We start from the raw sequence: 21592 nt of genomic DNA on the forward strand, positions 1-21592 counted from the left end.
ATAGCATGGAGCCTGCTTGGGATTCCCTCTCCCTCTCTGCCCCTCCCCTCCACTTGCTCTCTCTCACTCAAAATAAATAGGCATTAAAAAAAAAAAAAAAAAAGAAGAAGAAGAAGAAGACACCTCTTCTCAGTGGCTCAGTTGGTTGAGCGTCCAACTTCAGCTCAGGTCAAGATCTCACAGACTGTGAGTTTGAGCCCCACATTAGGTTCACTGTTGTCAGTGCAAAGCCCACTTCAGATCCACCATCCCCCTCTTCTCACGCTCTCTCTCAAAAATAAACATTAAAAGAAAAAAAACTGCAAAACTTAAAAAACAACAGAAAAAAGAAAAAGAAGAAGAAAAGAAACTACCACTTGTGAAATTTTGGTGTAGAATCAAGAATATCCATAATTATTTTTTAAAAACCAGTAAAATATTCCTCCCTTTTCCAGCTATGAATGTGTAAGGCCATATTTTTATCTACTAATCAAAACCACGTATTACGACAGATTGAACGCAGAAGTGGACAGGAGAATCTAGCTGTCTTCTAGCAAACCACACATTAAGATTTGCCCAACAATGTAAAATAATGCTGCTCTTATTATATTTCTGTTCTTGGGAAAACATATAGCTATTTTTCACAAAAAGAACATGTTAACATGTAGTGACTTTGTTGTCATCTTTAAATGCATTAGGATTTTTTAAATTTCTGAGTTTTAATTTCTAATTCAGTAAATATCAATAAATTTAACTCATATACACAAAGGCTTTGGAGTGTCCTCAATAATTTTTAAGAGTGAAAAGGGATTGATTCTAAAGCCAAAAAGCTTGAGAAACACTGATCTAAAGTACACAAATTAAAGCAAATTTTGGGGGCACCTGGGTGGCTCGGTCGGTTAAGTGTCCAACTTCGGCTCAGGCCATGATCTCGCTGTTCCTGAGTTTGAGCCCCGCACTGGGCTCTGAATTGAGAGCTCAGAGCCTGAAGCCTGCTTCAGATTCTGTGTCTCTCACTCTCTGCCCCTCCCCTGCTTGTGCTCTGTCTCTCAAAAATAAATATTAAAAAAAAAATTAATAAAAAAATCAATTTTGTATCAAATTTGGAAAGGCAAAATAACTAATATCTCATACTATAAAGATGTAGAAAAACTATCATTGTCATATACTGCTGAAAGAGGTAATGTGACAAAATAATTCTGAAGAAAATATTTGACAACATGTATCAAAAAGCTTTCTATTTTAAGTTTTATTTATTTATTTTGAGAGAGAAAACAACATGAATAGGGGAGGGACAGAGACAGAAAGAGAGAAAGAATCCCAAGCAGGCTCTGTGGGGTCAGTGCAGAGGGTGATGCAGGGCTTGACCTCACGACCATGAGATCGTGACCTGAGCTGAAATCAAGAGTCAGACGCTTAACTGACTGAGCTACCCAGGTGCCCCTCACAAAACTTTTTAAAAACTGCAAAAGCTTAGAATCACCAATTCTGCTTCTAGGAATCTATTTGAAGGAAAAATTAAAGATGTGATAGTAATAACTTTACTGTGAAACTATACAGCTACAACACTTTATAATGATACAAACTGCAAACAACCTAAATTAGAAAAAGGATTCAGCTGTGACAAATGACGTTTTGTATGAAAAATTACTCCCTTGGTAGTCCAATATGAAAAAATTTTAAAACAGTTTACAAAACTGTATGTAGAGCAGGAACCCAGTTTTATATAACTTAACTATACCAAGGCATTAACAAATCAGTATTAATAACGTTTGGGTGTTTTAATTTATTATTTTTATCCACACCTTTTCTTTAAGTTTTATTAGTTGCTTTAATACCAAAAGTCATACATGGTTTACTAACAGGTGAAACAATACAAAACTATACTCTAAGAAGAGTTACCTTTCCCGTCTCTGTAAAAACACATCCTGACCAGTTTTATCCCCCCTTGAGAGCCAATGTCAGCAGCCTGGTAGTGTATATTCAGTTACACTTTGCCTATAATCACACCTAAGAGGCAAACATCTATCTATACATATACTTGATCAATAGATGCACTGGTGCCCCCTGTTTATTTTTTTTTTATGGGATAATACCCATACTTCTTGGTTCTTTTCTACTTAATATAACATAGGCACATCAAGTTAAAAGATACAGATTTCATTCTTTTTAATAGCTATATAATACTTCATAAAGCATATATAAACCATAATTACTCAAGGCCTACTATTGGTTATAAAGGTTGTTTCTGGATTTTTAATACTGCAAGAAACGTTGCAATAAACATCCTTGAACACATATCCTTACATTTTGATATATGTATTTTTTAATCCAAAGATAGAGTCCCAAAAGTGAGTTTGCTGGCTATATATACACACTCTTAATTAGTATAAATACTACCACATTACTTATCAGCAATGTATAAGCCTCATCAACAACACTGGATATAGTTTTTGCCAATCTGATAGTAACTACTGTTACTTTAATTTGCATTTCCTCACCTGCTATGGGGATTGGGGTTTTCACTGGTTTACTGACCATTTAATTTACCTTTATTCTTCCTCTATTCCCATCCTTTTCCTATTTTTCTATTCTATTGCTATCATATGCCATGCAAATAATTTTTCCTAAAGTTAGGATCACAGCTAACACCATATTTAAGAATAAATTCCAAATGAATTAAAAGTTTAAATAATCAGGGGTGCCTGGGGTGGCTCAGTTAAGCTTTGGACTCTTGATTTCAGCTCAGGTCATGATCGAGGTTCACCTGCTTAGGATTCTCTCTCTCCCTCTCTCTCTAACCCTCCCTGCTCGTGCACATGGGCTTTCTCTCTCAAAAGTAAATAAATAAACTTTAAAAAAAGTTTAAATAATCAAAAACAAGCTATCAATAACAAAATATAAAGTTTCTGTATGAACTTGGGATCAGAGAGATTTTCTTGAGCAAGAAAATTCAGAAGCAATAAAGACAGACATTTCACTACATTAAAGTTTTAGCTGTATTTTTTTTTCCCACTTTTAAATTATCAACAGATATTGCTTTGGGAATTTTTTTTAACAAGTTTTTCTTTTTTTTTAACTGTCGGCAGATATTAACAAGGCTATCGTTATTCCAAAGTCCTATGATAAGACATGTCGAAAACCTCATCAGACACAGGTGCTGAGCTGGCAGAGGCACAGAACCGCCAAACACAACCAACCACCTTTTAACACCGCCGCTACGACCACTAACCAGAAGCTGTGATGGGATTCTACACTTCCCAACTGCGGCTTCCGCATCCTGTCCACCAGGGAGGTTTCCTTTACCAAGGCCTGCGTAAACACGGAGCCCCGCAGCGGACTCCACCCCCATCGCACGGGGGTCGGCCGTGGGCACGCGGCCTCGCGGGAAAGGGCACATTTTGTTCCCGTCACGCGGGCACGATCTGGCACAAGAGAGAACTCACCTAGATGGGGGAACAGATCAGTGTCCAGCTGATGTTTCTGGGTGCACAGTCTCACCAGTCTCTGCAGTCGGCTGATGCAGGAGAAGTGTGGAGAGAAGGCTGTGGCTTTCATAAGGACCCGATCAGTGCTGGGCGGGTCCGCGGCGGGCGCCCTGCCGGAGGGCAGGAGGGGCAGCGGCCTCTTGTGAGACGACTGCCTTGCTTGTGCTATAGTGTGTGTGGTGGGGGCCACTCCCTGCAGTGGTAGGCTGGTGTTCGGAGGTGGAGGGGACTTGCAGACGAAACCCTGCGGTGGCGGCGGCGCCGGAGGTTTTAAAGAAGTGGGGGAGGGTGGCGGGTGGGGGTGCTGCTGCGGGGGCTGCTGCTGTGAAGGTGCAGGAGGGGGACTAAAGTGCTCTTGTCGAACTTTTAAAATCTCGGTCTCTCTCTGGCGCTGCCGATTCTGGGCCAACTTGCTCTGCAACTTCTTTCTCACAGTTGCCCCTTTCTTTAGGTCATCATCTTCCTCGTTGAAAGCAAACGGGTCTTCCAACTCGGTTTCCAGGTAGTGGAGAGGGACCCTAGCCCCGGGCGGAGAGAGGGACATTCCATCCAGTCCATTGGGCATCTTCAAGGCCAGCGTGGGCACCGTCAGGCTGAAAGCCATGGTATCCATCTGGTGCCTGACCTTTACCTCATCTATAGGATCATTCTTTTTCTTCCTCTCTTTTTTCGGGATAAAGCCAAGTACCTGCAAGTGGCTGTTGCAGTACCTTTAAAAACACACACACAGAAGGGGGAAAGGTTTATGATATACAGAGTAAGAAAAGGAGAATATAGAACGACATGGTATAAATTGTGACTCCTGCCTAATATGTTATAAATTCATGACTATCTTAACTCTTGGCATTCGTGGATTTAATGTAAACAACTGCCGCTACTCTCAAGCAATCCTCCAAGTCTGCCATTTTCCTGAAGCAAATATGTGAACTGTGTATGTGCAGAGGCTGCAGGACAGAAGCAAGTCATTCAAATAGTGAGTGGCCCCGGATAACCATCTGGCTATTGCTTCTCGCTCTGCTTTGTTATTTTATTTTGTATTCATAGCATACAAAGTAACGAGTCTAAAGGATCACCTAAAACTCTCCTGTGCAGAAATATGTATGTATGTATATTTTCAAATATTTGTAGTCACAAAGATCTTATGACATAGCCCCTAATAATGTAGTGTCTACAGTGTATTCTACACACACATACACATACACACACACACACACACAGTAAGAGAGAAAGAAGAGAATACAGAAGAGAAGGAAAAAGTAAATTAAAACTAATTAGTGGGACTACAGATGAAAGGAGTTCCTCAACAGCGAGAGAGAGAAGTACATGTTCTCTCTAAGCTAAACCTGATAGAAATCAAATAACTTGCCCCAAACCCCACATCTGGAAAGTGTCAGAGTGGAGACCTGAACAGATTATCAAAGCTCAGAAAGACTCTTAGTAGGTCTTCAACACGAGGCTACTTTTGTAATGTAAATGGTATTTTAAAAATACTAAAAAAGGACAGAATCCTTCTACATAATAAGAAAGCAGAATGCGTGTTGCTCCAATAAACCACACTGAAAACCTATGGAGGCTTTTCGCCACTAGAAAAGCAGTGTTTTCCAAACTGGTATTCCTTAAGCAATTCAGAGTAGGTTAACAAGTATGCTTTAAAGAGTATTCCATGCTTAAAAAAATTTGGAAAATACTGGCTTAAACAGAATTAGACAATGATTTTGTTGTTTGTTTCTGATGAACAACTTCTCACAGCATTTTGTATGATAATGTGCATTATGCTTCGAGGTGGAGATGTACCCATCTGACAGTGTTTCCCTAACTTATTCGAAAATGGCATCTATCTTGACTGTAGCCCACCTATGTTATCTCCATCGGACACAGTTTTGGGGGAAAAGGCACTAAAGTAAATAATTAACGTCAGTCCTCAAACTCATTGGGCTGCATCGAACAAATTTTAATTGTTTGTAACGTTTATTTATTTTTGAGAGAAAGAGTGCACGAGCGAAGGAGGGGCAGAGAGAGAGGCAGACAGGATCCGAAGCAGGCTACGCTATAGTGAAGGGTGTGATTTGGGGCTCGGACCCATGAACGGTGAGATCATGACCTGAGCCCAAGTCAGATGCTTAACTGACTGAGCCACCCAGGTGCCCCTGAAACAAATTTTTAAGTAGTTATTAAAAATACAGATTCTCCAAATAATCAAGAGACATGGTTTCGTTGGCTTTATACATAAATCTATCAGAGGCACTTCTCAATTTTAATAGGACTATTAAGAAAGCTTTCTGGACAGTAAAGAGAATCTACACACCTAACAAGTTTGGGCTAGGTCTCACAGATACCTTAACCGGAATAGATTCATAAAGCTGTGGCCAACAAGAAAAAAAGCTTCAGGGATAACCGCATTAACCAAGCTTCCCAATAAAGAATAAATGATTTCTGTTGTCGTTGTCAAGTCATTTGCAAATTAACAAAAGGGTTAGTGAGGAGAATAATATTTTTTTAATTTGGAAATCTAATTTTTCTGCTCATTACACACAGGCAGCCTGAACTGGTAACTGAGCCCGCTATGCGCCGCCACCTCACGTAACATGGCAGAGGCTGATCTGCCTGTACAGTCCTTCCTCGACCTCACCCTCAACTCCTGCTCCAGCCACTCTGTCAGCATCACCACAACAGAGTCTGAATTTGTAAAAATAGTTCCTCTTCTAAAAGGGAAAAGTTTTCATAGCTGGAATTACAACAGCTTCCTTAGTTATGATCGGTGCTTAAAAGTGTACAAATATGAACAGGGAAGACACTGCTAAGGGGTTCTTTTGAGGGGAGGAAAATGTAAAATTGGACTATGATGATAGTGGTACAACCCTGTAAATATCCTAAAAAATACTGAATTGAACACTTCAAGTGCATGAATTGTATGGGATGTGAACTATATCTTAACTAAGCTGTTTTAGAAAAGAGTAAACATCGGGGCGCCTGGGTGGCTCAAGTCGGTTAAGCGTCCGACTTCGGCTCAGTTCATGATCTCGAGTTTCATGAGTTCAAGCCCCGCGTCGGGCTCTGTGCTGACAGCGCAGAGCCTGGAGCCTGCTTCGGATTCTGTCTCCCCCTCTCTCTGCCCCTCCCCTGCTTGTGCTGTCTCTCAAAAAATGAATAAACGTTAAAAAAAAAATAAAAAAATAAAAAAAGAAAGAAAAGAGTAAACATACAAGAAACAAAAAATTTCTTGGCAAATAGATACTACTAAAATGTATAAAATTATAGCAAACAAATTTAAAATATTATATAAAATAACCAACTTAATATAACCACTTACCTCTGAGACACCAAGGTAACAGTGATAAGCCTTAGCTTCCCAACTTTAAGTATATTAGGAAATTAACTTTACTTTTTAATTATACCAGTACTTCTACTGAACATAACATTATTCTACTTCAAAAAGGTAGAATCCCATAAGTTAGCATTTATAATACATACCAGATAAGTTGGACACCAGATATTGAGAACCTTCCTTTAGCTGACTACCAGTCAGATCATTTTATCAACTAAGAGTCCTCAAGGGGGGGGGGGGGGAGGGAGGGGGAGGCCTCAGGAATTTGTTTTCTAAAATAATACATAAAACCACCTCAAATTCCTAAGTGTCCAAAGAAGAACTGCATTAACAATAATGAAAGCTTTGTTGGGATGAGCACTGGGTGCCCTATGGAAGTGATGAATCACCGGGTTCTACTCCTGAAACCAATACCACACTGTATGTTAACTAACTTGAATTAAAAAAAATAAAAAACTGGGGCGCCTGGGTGGCTCAGTCGGTTGAGCGGCCGACTTCGGCTCGGGTCATGATCTCGCGGTCCGTGAGTTCGAGCCCCGCGTCGGGCTCTGTGCTGACAGCTCGGAGCCTGGGGCCTGTTTCGGATTCTGTGTCTCCCTCTCTCTGACCCTCCCCTGTTCATGCTCTGTCTCTCCCTGTCTCAAAAATAAATAAAACGTTAAAAAATAAATAAATAAAAATAAAAATAAAAAACTAATAATGAAAGCTTATTTTCAAAAGAATCTCAATCTTTTCTACACTATATCATATCATAGAGTGTAGTTGTAACTATCAATATTTATATACATGTTTAGACCTTATATGAATTCCACCTGGATTTTTTTTTTTTTTTTAAGTTTATGTATTTATTTTGAAAGAGTGAGTGCGCATGAGCTGGAGAGAGGCAGAGAGGGAGACAGAGGATCAGAAGTGGGCTCTGGGCTGACAGGAGAGAGCCCAAAGCGGGGTTCAAACTCCCGAATGAGATCATGACCTCAGCCAAAGTCTGACACTTAACCGACTGAGCCACCCAGGCGCTCCTCAACCTGGATTTGAGGTAATAAGAAAAATATTACCTCCTGCTAGCTAATGTCTACTCTAATCTATTCCAAATGCTACAAATAATAAAAATATTGATCCCATTTGCATTGGTTTGAACCAATTTTGAAAAAATATATGCAATTTAGTAAGTACTTAAGTATTGCTTCTTTTGACATAGCAACACACAGAGTCCTTCCCCTTCTTGTTCTAAAAAGAGGAAATTATTTCAAATATCAAGGTGAATACCTAGGATTGAGAGAATTAATATCTTGGAGAAATTCAGAGCTACTCTTGCTTTACTTCTTACTGCTAGCTAGTAGAAATTTCTTTACCTACTTGCTTCTACTGAAATGAAGGGGAGGAAAAAAGCCACAGTGGACAACTGCAACTGTGATAAGCTGACAAAATTACAGGGGTGCCTATCTGGCTCAGTCAGAAGAGCATGTGACTCTTGATCTCAGGCTTGATCTCAAGCCCCACATTAGATATAGAGATTACTTAAATAAATAAACTAAAAAAAAAAAAAAAGACAAAAATTATAGATGTGTTTATAGTGGAGCTTGAAGTAAATTAATCCAAGTTCATCAATTCTTCAAGTTAAAAAAGGGCGGGTAAGAAGAAATGGGCATGTTAAGTCTGCTAAAACCAACTGGACCCATATGGTTAGCCAGAACAGTGGTCCCTTTCTCATCTGAGATTAAAATTTTATTCCTTGTCTCCCTGAGCAGCTGCTTCAAATTTTCAGGTATTGTCATGTGAAGCTTTAAGTGCTCATTAGAAATTCTCAGAGAGTATTCCCAAATCACCACATGGTGCTATACTCATTTTGGTGAGAGGTCTATCAACACAAATTATCTATTTCATCCTGAAAGTGTAAAAATTGTTCCCCATGACATATAAAATACATGGTTTCTTTTCAACCAATGTATGCAGGTGACAATTGCTTATGTATAGGAACAAGGATATATATATATATATATGTATATATGTATATATGTATATATATGTGTGTGTGTGTATATATATGTGTGTATATATATATATACATGTGTGTATACACACACACACACACACACACACACATACATATTTTAAAGATTGAAGTAAAAAGTTCACATTTTCTACCTAAAGATAACAAGTATTTGAAACTTTTGGGAAAATAATCGTGTTATCTCCCTGTGACATCCTGCAATGATTCACATGGTTTCTGGAGAAGTGAAGAAAAAGAAACATGAAAAAGAGGCTATAAGAGGAAAAAAAAGAGATTATATGGGAAATAGTGTGAATTTTCCTAAGAATATGAATGATGAATAACCATCATAAGACTCCTCTAAAAACACCTCCATGTTTAATTCAGCCAAGTAAAAATTCACAATCCTAGTGATAAAGCCTACTCATACTAATGAAAGTATCATTTCTCAATTATAGTAAACATACTTTATATGGAACTCTTTTAACCAAAAGAGGCAACAATATAAAACAATGCCAAACACTGCTTAGAAGTCTGATAGAAAATAAATATAATTCAAGTAATCATTCTTTTGAATAATTTTCAAGAAGTACATACCCTTTGCTACCTTTCAAGCACAGATTTTAAAATTCCAAAATTATTATTGTTAATTACAACACCTAAGTAGTTCCTATAATTTCTGTTGTTTAACCAGATTTCTATCAAAATCAGGACTTACTTTGTAGGACTGCAAACCAAACACAAGCAACAACTGAGGGAAAAATTCTTTTAAAGTCTATTGCATCAATAAAAACACTCAAACATACTTTTCAAATAATTCCCCAAGTTTACTACCCCATTTTTTAAAAACCGCCATCTCTCATCTTTAGAAGCATTCCAAGGTTTACTTAGATTACCCCTGGAACTCAATGTTTAAATTCACCACATTAAGAAAAAAATAGACAAGAAAAATTCCAAGCCTACGAATTAAATCAAAGATGGATTCCCACTATTAGCTCTTACCTACGATCCTCTGATTTGGGGATTGGGTTGGTGCAGCGTTGGCTGTTATATTTGGCCACATATTCACATTGCTTGAAGGGGGCAGTCTTGTCCTCCAGAACGTGTCTGATACAGAAAGCGTAGCCGTTGAGTCGCCGCTGCTTGCACAGTTTGGGGCTATATGAGCACAAGGGCTTATTGTCAACCTCAGAGAAGTGTATATGTTTCCCTTCATACATCACGTGACTCTATTCCTTGTGAACATCAGCTAAAAGACCACCACAAAAAAAGAAACCCAAATGATAAATCAGAGAGTATAAGGCAGATTTAAGTTGAGAATTTCACTGAGGGACTTCTGGCCCCACAGCCATACCTGATTTTAAATCTTCTGCACCATAGCAATGTTAAGAGAACCCCAAGGATACCACAGTTTGGAATGCTGCAGAATCAAGATGAAGCAGATTGTCTACAAAAATATCAAAAGGCCTAGTTAACAAATAGGAACATGAAAAGCTTGCTCACCTGGGAAGTGGAATTCTAGGATGTCACCCTTCCTAATGGGATGGATTCTTCATTGTAATCCATCATCCCGACATTAAATTCAAATAATAAGAGACATGATAAAATATCAAGTTACCTTATCCCTCCAAATTGAACTAAATAACTTTTACTCTGGTTAAGTGTTGTAAGTACCTCAAAGTTACAAATGTCATAAACAGATGTCATAAGGTGGCAGGTCTTTTTTATTTCATTACTGGTGGCTGATTGCTGCATCTGTTTTCAGAGCCCAGATCTTTTCACAATACCAGTAGAATGAACCTACAGACCTAAAACTTCCCTCAGAAATTCAACATTTTTTGATATGTTGGCAAAATATTTGGCAATTTGCAACAAATGTTCCTATGAAATACAAAAAAAAAGGAGGCAATCCCTATTTTAAAAGTCATTTTGCCTGTAATATTTTCCACATTTATCCCATCCAAACTATAAACTTCTTGAGCCCAAAGGCTCTTCACCCAATACACTGCTACCATTCAGCGCACTGCTATCCATAAACGCTGCTCCCAACTACACTAAATAGTCTAAGAATCAGGACTTCTAAGATTCTGGAGTTTTAGTAAACAAAATGCAAGTTAGAAATCACATAATGCCCACTACCTCTCTACACACAAAATGTCCAACAGGAACATTTACATATTGTAACTCCATATAGTCTACAATGAAACTGAATCAACTGATTTGTCAAGTCAGGACTGTATGTGGGCTGATGTGGTCTAACACTTTCTCCAGAATCCAAAAGTCACCCAGATGGCTGATGAAATAGCTTGGATCCTAGCTACAGAAAAACTCAAGCAATACTCTCTTCTTTACAAAACTGAATAGGAAATTCCTTACACCAATAAATGACAAGATACATAAATACTTAAAGGACTCAGAAGACAGGTTTGCCAAAATCTGCTACTTTCGGTGTTACCTTGAACAAATAATAAACGCTCAGTTTTCTCATATGCAAAATAGGGGTTAATAGTAGTAGCTATGTTACCATCACGTTGCTCTAAGGATCAAGTAGATAACAGAGCACACAACCCACCGAGTATCAAGCACTGAACAAATAGGATTTACTAAAAAATGTCAATGCTGGGGCGCCTGTGTGGCTCAGTTGGTTAAGCTTCCAACTCCGGCTCAGGTCATGATCTCATAGGTTGTGAGTTCAAGCCTGCTTGGAATTCTCTCCCTCTCTCCCTGCCCCTCCCCCACTGGCTCTTTCTCTCAAAATAAACAAACTTAAAACAAACAAACAAAAAAATGTCAATGCTCTCCCAAGAAGACATCCAGATGGCCAACCGACACATGAAAAAATGCTCAGCATCACTCATCATCAGGGAACTACAAATCAAAACCACAATGAGATACCACCTTACACCTGTCAAAATGGCAACATTAACAACTCAGGCAACGACAGACGTTGGCAAGGATGCGGAGAAATAAGATCTCTTTTGCATTGTTGGTGGGAATGCCAGCTGGTGCAGCCACTCTGGAAAACAGTATGGGGGTTCCTCAAAAAACTAAAAATAGAACTACCCTACGACCCAGCAGTTGCACTACTAGGCATTTATCCACGGGATACAGGTGTGCTGTTTTGAAGGGACACATGCACCCCCATGTTTATAGCAGCACTATCCACAATAGCCAAAGTATGGAAAGAGCCCAAATGGCCAACAATGGATGAATGAATAAAGAAGACGTGGTATATATATACAATGGAGTATTACTCGGCAATCAAAAAGAATGAAATCTTGCCATTTGCAACTACGTGGGTGGAACTGGAGGGTATTATACTAAGTGAAATTAGTCAAAGACAAATATGACTTCACTCATATGAGGACTTTAAGAGACAAAACAGATGAACCTAAGGGAAGGGAAACAAAAATAAAAACAGGGAGGGGGACAAAACAGAAGAGACTCATAAATACGGAGAACAAACTGAGGGTTACTGGAGGGGTCACAGGAGGGGGATGGGCTAAATGGGGAAGGGGCACTAAGGAATCTACTCCTGAAATCATTGTTGCACTATATGCTAATCTGGATGTAAATTTTAAAAAATAAAAAATAAAATAAAATTTAAAAATGCCAATGCTTTGGGGAGCCTGGGTGGCTCAGTCAGTTGAGGGACCAACCCTTGCTTTCAGCTCAGGTCATGTGTCTCCTGGATTGTGTGCTGGAGCCTCCACGTAGGCCTCTGCACCAACAGTGGGGAGCCTGCTTAGGATTCTCTCTCACCCCCTCTCTCTACCCCTCCCCCACTCATGCTGGCTCTCTCTCAAAATAAATAAATAAACCTTAAAAAAATGTCAAGAGGTGCCTGGGTGGCTCAATAAGTTAAATGTCTGGCTCTTGGTTTCGGTTCAAGTCCTGATCTCACTCTTCAGGAGTTCGAGCCCCACGTGAAACACTGCACTGACAGTGCAGAGCCTGCTTGAAATTCACTGTCCTTCCCCTGCTCTCTCTCAAAAATAAATAAAATAAAAACTTTAAAAAAATTTTTTTAAATAAGAACTTTCCCTTTTCACTTTATTAGGATACAAGGAAATGTTGTATTAAAATTTTTAATTTAACTGTCCTAAAGGTCTAGATGTTCAGGACAGGAAATATTTCAAAGCAAGCTCATGCTGTTTCAATTTTATACTCTCTCTTTGGCTTCCTCATCCACCTGGTCAACATAAATATTTCATAAATTAGTTCAAGTAAACCTCTGTGAACTTCAGGGGGAAAATACACTGGATATAAGTGAAAAAAGTAATTTATAGAACTAATTTGATTGCCATTGTGAAAAAGCAGCCAATGTATCTAGCTGCATGAGAATATTTTATAAATAATAGAAAGAAAGGACACCTGGGTGGCTCAGTCGGTTGAGCGTCCAACTTCAGCTCAGGTCATGATCTCACAGCTTGTGAGTTTGAGCCCCGTGTTGGGCTCTGTGCTGACAGCTCAGAGCCTGGAGCCTACTTCAGATTCTGTGTCTCCCTCTCTCTCTGCCCCTAACCCACTTGCATTCTGTCTCTGTCTCTCTCAAAAATAAATAAACATTAAAAAAAAATTTTAATAAATAACAGAACAAGACTGAGGGCAGGGATGGAGGGATATGATGGACCACCTTCACTTTTAAGACATATTCTAGGTTAACAATCACATCTGTGTAGATTGATGATTTCTCCTTTCTTTCCAATTTTTATACATCTTTTTTTCTCCATTTGAATTGGCTAGAACTGCTGGAATGATGCTAATAATAATGACAACAACTGTTACTCCTGTTAAATGAGAATTGCTTACCGTCAACAGTAGGAATAATGCAAACTTTTTATAAGACATATTTCCTATCATGTTAAGAAGTATCAAGTAATTCCTATTAAGAGTTGTGTAGGGGCACCTGGGTGGCTCAGTAGGTCGAGTGTCTGACTTGTGCTAAGGTCATGATGAGCCCTGCGTTGGGCTCTGTGCTGACAGCTCAGAGCCTGGAGCCTGCTTCGGATTCTGTGTCTCCTCCTTCCTCTGCCCCTCCCCTGCTCATGCTGTCTCTCAAAAATAAACATTAAAAAACAAATAAAGAGTTGTTTCTTTTTTAAAATAAACTCAGAACTGATAGTTAATTTTACCAAATTCTTTTTCAGCTTCTCAAGAGAAAATCATTTTTCTCTTTTATACTTTTAAAAACACGGCACTTAGTATTTCTCATTAGTGATGTATTTAGTATTTCCTGATTTCCTAATACTTCATCCTGGGATGAAGGCAACTTGGTCATCATGTATTATTCTTTTAATGCGTCACTAAATCACACTTGCTAATTTTTAGGATTTTTGTAATTTGAGACTGGTCTAGTGTTTAGTTTTTGTGTGCTTTTTCAGAATTTGGTATCAAAATAATATTTCAAAAAATAACTTAGCAAATCTCTTTTCCTATGTACTAGAACAAGTTAAAAAGCACTGCAGTTATGTTTCTCAGAAGGATGCCTGGGCCTCGTGCTTTTTTGTGTAGATCAGGTTTTCATACTTACCTGCACGCAATTTAGCAATAGGACCACTTACATTTAATTTCCTAAATATCCGTGATGCATTCTCTGACTCTGCGTCTGTTCATACACAGGTGACTCGTGCTTTCTCCCTTTGCTCATGATTAGGCTCAATGGGGGTTTATCTGTTTAAAACTGTTACCAACATCTTAAAAGAAAGGTTCAAATCTCTTAGATTTATTAATACCTCCAAGTATGTTTTCTAAATCCATCAATTTCTGCTTTTATATTTGCTAATACCTCCTTTCTGCTTTCTTTCCATTTTATTATTATTATTTTGTAACTTCTTGGGATGAATTCTTCTCCTCTATCATTCTTTTCTTTAGTAATTTACTTATATCTATGAATTTTCCGCTGAGTACGACTTTAGCCATATTCCGTAAGAACACACAGAATTCTGATGATTGGTATTACTAGTTGATACGGATTTGATTTTTCAATTTTTCCTTTAGCCCAAGAGTTGTTTAATTGTCTCAGCTGGCAGAGTTTTATGCTTTCCTTCGCTTTAGTTCTATAAGAATAAGGAGAATATGGATATATCTCTGCTTTTTGGATTTGACTGATATTTTCTCTGGGCTGTAATAGGGTATGCTTGAAAAAGTATTCATTGTTTCCATGGTGTGCTGTTTGCTATTCCGTATATCATGCTATTACCTTTTACTTTTAAGTTTTCTAAAGCACAGTTTTAGATCATGGGTCAGCAAACTGGCTTAAAGGACAAATTTGGCCCACTACCTGTTTTTGTAAATAGTTTTACTGGAACACTGTCCTGTTCATTCATTTTACATGCTGTCTATGGCTGCCTTCACATCGTAATAGAGCTGAGTAGTTACAAAAGAGATCGTATGGTCATGACACTTAAAAAACTCATTAAATCAATCAATCTCTAAAATATTATTTGCTGGTCCCTTTTCAGATGCATCTCTTAATGGATGTAACTTTTTTGTCCCAATCTGTCATTTTCTTCTAATAAATGAGTAGTATCTAATTTATAATTTTATATTTATTTACATGACAAGTAGTTTGTCCTAATTTTATTTTTTTTGTATTGCTTTTAGCTTTTAATTTTTTATTAAAAATTTCACTATATAGTCTGTTTTCCTGGAAGATTTATAGTCTGTGCCCTTTAGATAACATCTCTTCACTCCACACTAAGAAAAGAAATTGGTATATGATTGACCCTCTGAATAATGTGAGAGTTAGGTGCACCAACACCCTACATAGTCAAAAATCTATATATAACTTTTGACTTCCCAAAAACTTACCTACTAATAGCCTACTGTTGACTGGAAGTCTTACTAATAACATTAAATAGTTGATTAACACATATTTTGCATGTTATATGTATTATATACCATATTCTTCTCTATTTTCATTTTGTAACTACCCAATCTCCAATTTTTCCCTTATATTTCTGTACTGCCATAGTTTATAACATTATAATATTTACACTTACATTTATTTAATGCTAATCACTAATCCTTTTAACTTAGTGTTCAATTCATCTATTAATTCAGTAGTTTATAATACAGTCACCTCCCTTCTCCAGGCTTGCCCCGCACCCTGCAGGGCTGACTTAGGAGAACTATGCTGTGCTTTTTCTGTTCGGAAATATGTGTCAATTGATATTATACTTACACGATAGCTTACCTGGACATAAAATTCCTGGGTCATATTTTTTTTGTCTAGTGACCTTGTGTATTTTTTTTTTCCATTTTGACTTAATAATAAGTCTTTACATTTAAAGATTAGAAACCATTCTAGAATTTCAAGTCTTTTATTAGGGGAAACTCTTCCTTAATGTCTTGGTAAGTTCTTTCTGTTTCCATGATTCTATTCTTCAGGGGTTATCAATTATTGGTATGTTAGATTTACCATGCTCCGTATCTATCACTCCCTTTTACTTTTTCCATTTTGGATTGTTCAAATCTCTCAAGCTTACCTCCATTATTCCCAACAAGAGTGTATCTGATGCTTTGAAAGTGACCTTCATTTCTATAATAACTACGTATATATTTTTTTCTTTTGTAACCTGTTCTATCAGCTCACTCTTACCTCTTCCCATTGTCTTCTCATTGATTTCTTGAGCTTTGTCTCCTCTTTAAACTCCTGCTTCAGAGAAGCCATCTCACCCCCAACTCCACACACCACCTGTCACCATAGGGAACTATGTTCATAATTTTCACTTGATGGGCTCTTTCTGGAAATGATTATCACCAACACTCTTCCCTTGAAGCTTGACTCAATGCTGAACTTGTCTCCCCAACTCACAGAGGCCCAAAGGCCATAGATTTTCAGGGGATGATAATGCAGGCTTCATTTCTCTTCATTGGACCAAGATCAGCAGCTGTAAAGATACGTGCTTCCAGTTTCTTCTCTACTCTAAACTTCTCGCAAAAACAGTATCACTGCAGTCCGTAATTCAGCCCTCCCTCTGGCCATTCAGGGAGCCCAATGTACATACCAACTCTGCCATTCCACATATGCAGGTTATTGGTTTTGCTCCCAAGGTGTGTCAGCTATTTGGGAGAAAGCCGCATCCTCACTTTGCCTGAGATCACGCTCTCCCGGCATGCTCTTACCTTGACTCAATTTTCACTGCACTTACCAGCACTCATTCACTTATTCTGGTTATAAGGTTTTGTTAGTTACCAAAGAATGAGTTGCTTTTGTTTCTCACGCTCCTTGTTACTTCTAGTTGGTTTGAAGAGAACAAAGATGTCAGTACTCTTTATATTTTAAAATTCTGTATGGTAAAATATATCAAAATAAAACCAAAATCATAAAACAAATGTATTACCCAATTTTTTGTAAGAAACCCATTGCTTCTGTAATCAATTATTTTTTATTGTAAAGAATCAATATGCTATTTAAAAAGTTAATAAACTTGGGGCGCCTGGGTGGCTCAGTCAGTTAAGTATCCAACCTTGGCTCAGGTCATGATCTCATGGTTCGGGAGTTCGAGCCCTGCATTGATTGGGTTCTGCACTCTCAGTGCAGAGCCTGCTTGGGATTTTCTCTCTTTCCCTCTCTCTCTCTCTCTCTGTGTCTCTCTCTCTCAAAATAAATAAACTGTATTTATTTAAAAATAAATAGTTAATAAAGTTGATTCAATTAATTTCACTATGTGAAATCCACATGACTCTAGCTTTAATGGCAAGTATTTACTAATCACTTGTGAAAAGTTCATCATTTTCTCAGAAGCTGTGGAAAATAGTAAAAGACACAATTTTTAACTAATACAACACTGTGTTAACTAAATAGAATTAAGATAAAAACCTAAATTTAGAAAAAAGACATAATTTTTGCCTTTAGATGATATCGCCTATGAGACAAGATGCATTCAAAAGGAAGTGTACAATTGGAGGCCCTCATGACAGCTGAGCGGCCCAGGCTCCTCTAGTCTCATCAAATCTAAGAAGCTGCTCCCTCTGTCTAGAGCAGTGGACATCTTCCCTGTTCGTGCTCCCACCTGGGGCCAGACCTAGTCCAATCCTTCAGAAGCCAGCTTAGTCATGGCCACCTACAGATTCCCAAAGGCTGGGTTAGGTACATGCTCCTCTGAGGTATTCCATGCATTTCCCTGTTTCAGTGATCATCACATTCCACTGTAACTGCCTATTCTGCTGTCTTCTCTCTTAAAAAATAAGTTCCCAGATGGACAAACCATTTTCTGTTCATCATTATATCCCAGGGCCTAGCACAGTGCCCAGAAGTTAACAGGTGCTCAATAAATAGGTGCCGCTTACATAAATAGCTTCTGTGACAGTAATTCTTAATTCCAGGTGGTCTACCTAAAACAGAGGTTACAATTCACCCAGGGATCATTAAATAATTTAAAATCACTAAACTGGCACTTCGGACAGTCTATACAGTAATTTCTAATAGCCACAGTCATATACCAAGAGAAAGTTAGTATAATTTAGAAACTTTAGGGGTGCCTGGGTGGCTCAGTTGGTTAAAAGTCCAACTTTTGCTCAAGTCATGATCTCACAGTCTATGAGTTCGAGCCCCACGTTGGGCTCTGTGCTGACAGCTTAGAGCCTGCTTCAGATTCTGTCTCCCTCTCTCTCTGCCCCTCCCCCACTCGTGCTGTCTCTCTCCCTCTCTCTCTCTCTCTCTCTCTCTCTCTCTCAAAAATAAACCTTAAAAAAAAATACAGAAACTTTAAAATTTTTATGAAGTAACATCAAATAGATATCATTTAAGGTGGCACCCAATGTCTATTCAGTAAATAATGTTTAAAAAATAAGTAAGAAAGGGGGCTCCTGGGTGGCTCAGTCGGTTAAGTGTCCAACTTCAGCTCAGGTCACGATGTCACAGCTCGTGGGTTTGAGCCCCGCATCGGGCTCTGTGCCTACAGCTCAGAGCCTGGAGCCTGCTTCCGATTCTGTGTCTCCCTCTTTCTCTGCCCTTCCCTTGCTTGCGCTCTCTCTCTCTCAAAAATAGATAAACATTTAAAAAATAATAATAATAAATAAAGTAAGAAAAAAGTGACCTTGTAATTTTTCTGTAAGTCTAACACTATTCTGGGATACCTGGGTGGCTCAGTTGGTTGAGGGTAAGACACTTGAGAGCGTCCAACACTAGATTTAGGCTCAGGTCGTGATACCAAGGTCATGGGATCCAGCCCCACTTCTGGCTCCCCTGCAAAGGGCTCTGTGCTGAGCGTGAGGCCTGCTTGAGATTCTCTCTCTCCTTCTGCCCCTCCCCCATGCACATGCATGCTCTCTCTAAAATAAAAAGAAACAAAAACCAAAAAAACCCAAAAAAACATTTTAAAATAATATAAGTAAGAATGCCTTCAAATCTGCCAATTCAACCTTTTTTTTTCTTTTCTTTTTTTTTTTTTTTTTTTGAGAGAAAGAGAGCTTGCCCGCGAGCAGGGGAGGGGCAGCGTGGTGGTGAGCACCCTAAGCAGGCTCCACACTAGGCCCAGAGCCCCACAAGGGCTCCATCTCACTACCAGGAGAGAACTCGAGGCAAAATCAAGAGGCCAACACTTAACCAACGGAGCCACCCATGCACCCCATATTCAGATTCTTTCTAACTCAAAGAATTCACTGTCTACCCACCTGCCCTCTTCAGTATTTGCCACAAGGTGCCAAAGCTCTTGCCAAGGACCTCTAAGACATTACAGAATGGTGTTTAATTTCAACATCTTAGAAACAACTTCTATTTAACCTTAATTTTTTTCTATCTACCTGTGATCAATTTTTCTTCCCATTTCTTTGATTTTTAATATTTTAAAGTTCCACTAAAAACCAACTCTATATCATTCTACGTTTTGAACAATCAACACTTCGCCATTTTCAAATCCCTCTTTTAAATGCTCAATTTAATCTTCATACTTAATATTTCCAATTCCCTAATGTATTCAGACTCACTTTATATACCATAAAAGGAAAGAATGTTGGAGGAGAATGGCCCTGTGCTTTGAAATCTAGCTTCCTTCTAAATGAATTACTATTTAATATCAAAATCACTTTGTCTATAAACTGGACACAACTCTTCATCTGGTCTTCTCTACATTAATGGGTTTTTAATTAAAGAAGAAATCATAACAAAAGCACTAAAGTAGATCTCAGAAAAAAAAGAAACCTATTTTTTTTTCATTTTTTACATGTAGCCTCGTACAACTGACGTTATTTACCCCTAACTCCAAAGGTGAAGTTCACATAGCCTTCACTCCTTAACATTTGTTGTAAGACATAAAGAGGAAAAGTATAAAGTCCAAATGGTCTTAACCAAATTATTACTGTCTAATCCATGAAGAAGAAAAACTATACCTAAACTCTATTTTTTAACACATGATCAGTATCACTTGGAAAAGATAAAAAAATCCCAACCACACTCAATTTATTGACAGCAATAGTAGATATTATCTTCTGCTGTGGAAATAACTGGTTTGGACTGTAAGTGGATCTGTGCTCCCTTAAAGAACACAATGCAAGTAACTGAACACTAGAGAGCAGAATATATGCCGTTATTTATTACTAAAAGGCAAATGTAATCACTACTGAGAATAGTCTCACAGAATTAGTATTTCCACAGCAAACAGCAAACATATCCACATACTGGAATTCAACAGTGGGAAATAATGGTTAGGTATAAAATCTTAAAAAACAAACAAACAAACAAACAACCTTCCTCGGTATTATATTATAATGCTGAGTTTAACTGGAAAAGAAAACACTTCCTTCCCATAGTTTCTTCTTTCAAATACGGCGGAAGAAGATATTAAGCAGGGAGAAAAGACAAGCCTTTAACAAAGCAACCTATGGCCCTTTCAGTCTTCCCACAGCAACACATAAACCAATCTGACCAAAATATGAACATTATTCTCTTTGGGACTGCCACTGTACCACATCCATACGGAAACTCTGCATGTCATTACTGTTCTTTTGAGTCTCATGTTTCAGAAGCATGTTCATTTCACTGCCACAGCAGATTCCCCTAATTGCTCTCTGTAATTGTATAGTTTAGCCCCTTTTAGGAGCCTAGACTTACAACATACCTTACAATTTTTTTAAACCGAGCACTTTAATTCCCAGAATGTTAGCTTTCTTAACATATTTAATACAATGAAAAAAAAATTTACTTATCCCTGAGTCCTATACTTTCAAGGCTCAAAAAACTTTTCTACCCATGCTATGCTTTTTAAAATTATTTTTGTTATGATGGTTTTTTGTTTTTTGTTTTTTTTGAGAGAGAGAGAGAGAGCACGTGTGCATGAGTGGGTGAGAGGGGCAGAGGGAGAGAGAAAATCTTAAGCAGGCTCCACACCCAGCAAGGAGCCTGAGGAGGGACCTGAACTGATCCCATGACCCTGGGGTCAGGACCTGAGCCAAAATCAAGAGTCAGACACTCAAGCAACCGAGACACCTAAATGCCCCTTAAGCTTTCTTTGAAGTTTGTTTGTTTTTTAATTTCTTTTAATGTTTATTCACTTTTGAGAGAGAGAGTGAGTGGGGGAGGGGCAGAGAGAGAGGGAAACACAGGATCCGAAGCAGGCTCCAGGCTCTGAGCTGTCAGCACAGAGCCTGAAGTGGGGCTCGAACTCACAAGCTATGAGATCATGACTCACAAGCTATGAGAACTCACAAGCTGTGAGATCGGACGCCCAACCGACTGAGCCACCCAGGCACCCCTGAAGTAAGTTTTCATTCAACTTCATGGAGCACCAAAAGGTAGTGAGATACTAAACAGATAAGTATACTGATTAAAAACAAAAAAACAAAAAAAACCAAAAAAACTAACAT

The 21592-nt window shown here is 38.4% G+C and overlaps 1 protein-coding gene across 7 annotated transcripts in view; it reads right to left on the minus strand.

Moving 5' to 3' along the window:
• The window catches only part of INO80D (INO80 complex subunit D), a 71676-nt gene that overhangs the window by 42645 nt on the left and 7439 nt on the right, over window positions 1-21592 (minus strand). For 4 of the 7 annotated variants that reach the window (XM_027052727.2, XM_027052730.2, XM_027052732.2 and 1 more), the window contains exons 2-4: window positions 10137-10229; window positions 9785-10031; window positions 3426-4177 (exon numbers count right to left, since the gene is read on the minus strand). In XM_027052727.2, coding sequence (XP_026908528.1) covers window positions 3426-4177; window positions 9785-10002 — 970 coding nt within the window. In that variant the 5' untranslated portion in view covers window positions 10003-10031; window positions 10137-10229. The remainder of the gene's footprint in view (window positions 1-3425; window positions 4178-9784; window positions 10032-10136; window positions 10230-21592) is intronic. The other 3 variants (XM_027052738.2, XM_053215675.1, XM_053215676.1) reach the window with 2 other exon arrangements.

The sequence above is a fragment of the Acinonyx jubatus genome, chromosome C1 (genome assembly GCF_027475565.1).
Source record: "Acinonyx jubatus isolate Ajub_Pintada_27869175 chromosome C1, VMU_Ajub_asm_v1.0, whole genome shotgun sequence".
Taxonomy (NCBI): domain Eukaryota; kingdom Metazoa; phylum Chordata; class Mammalia; order Carnivora; family Felidae; genus Acinonyx; species Acinonyx jubatus.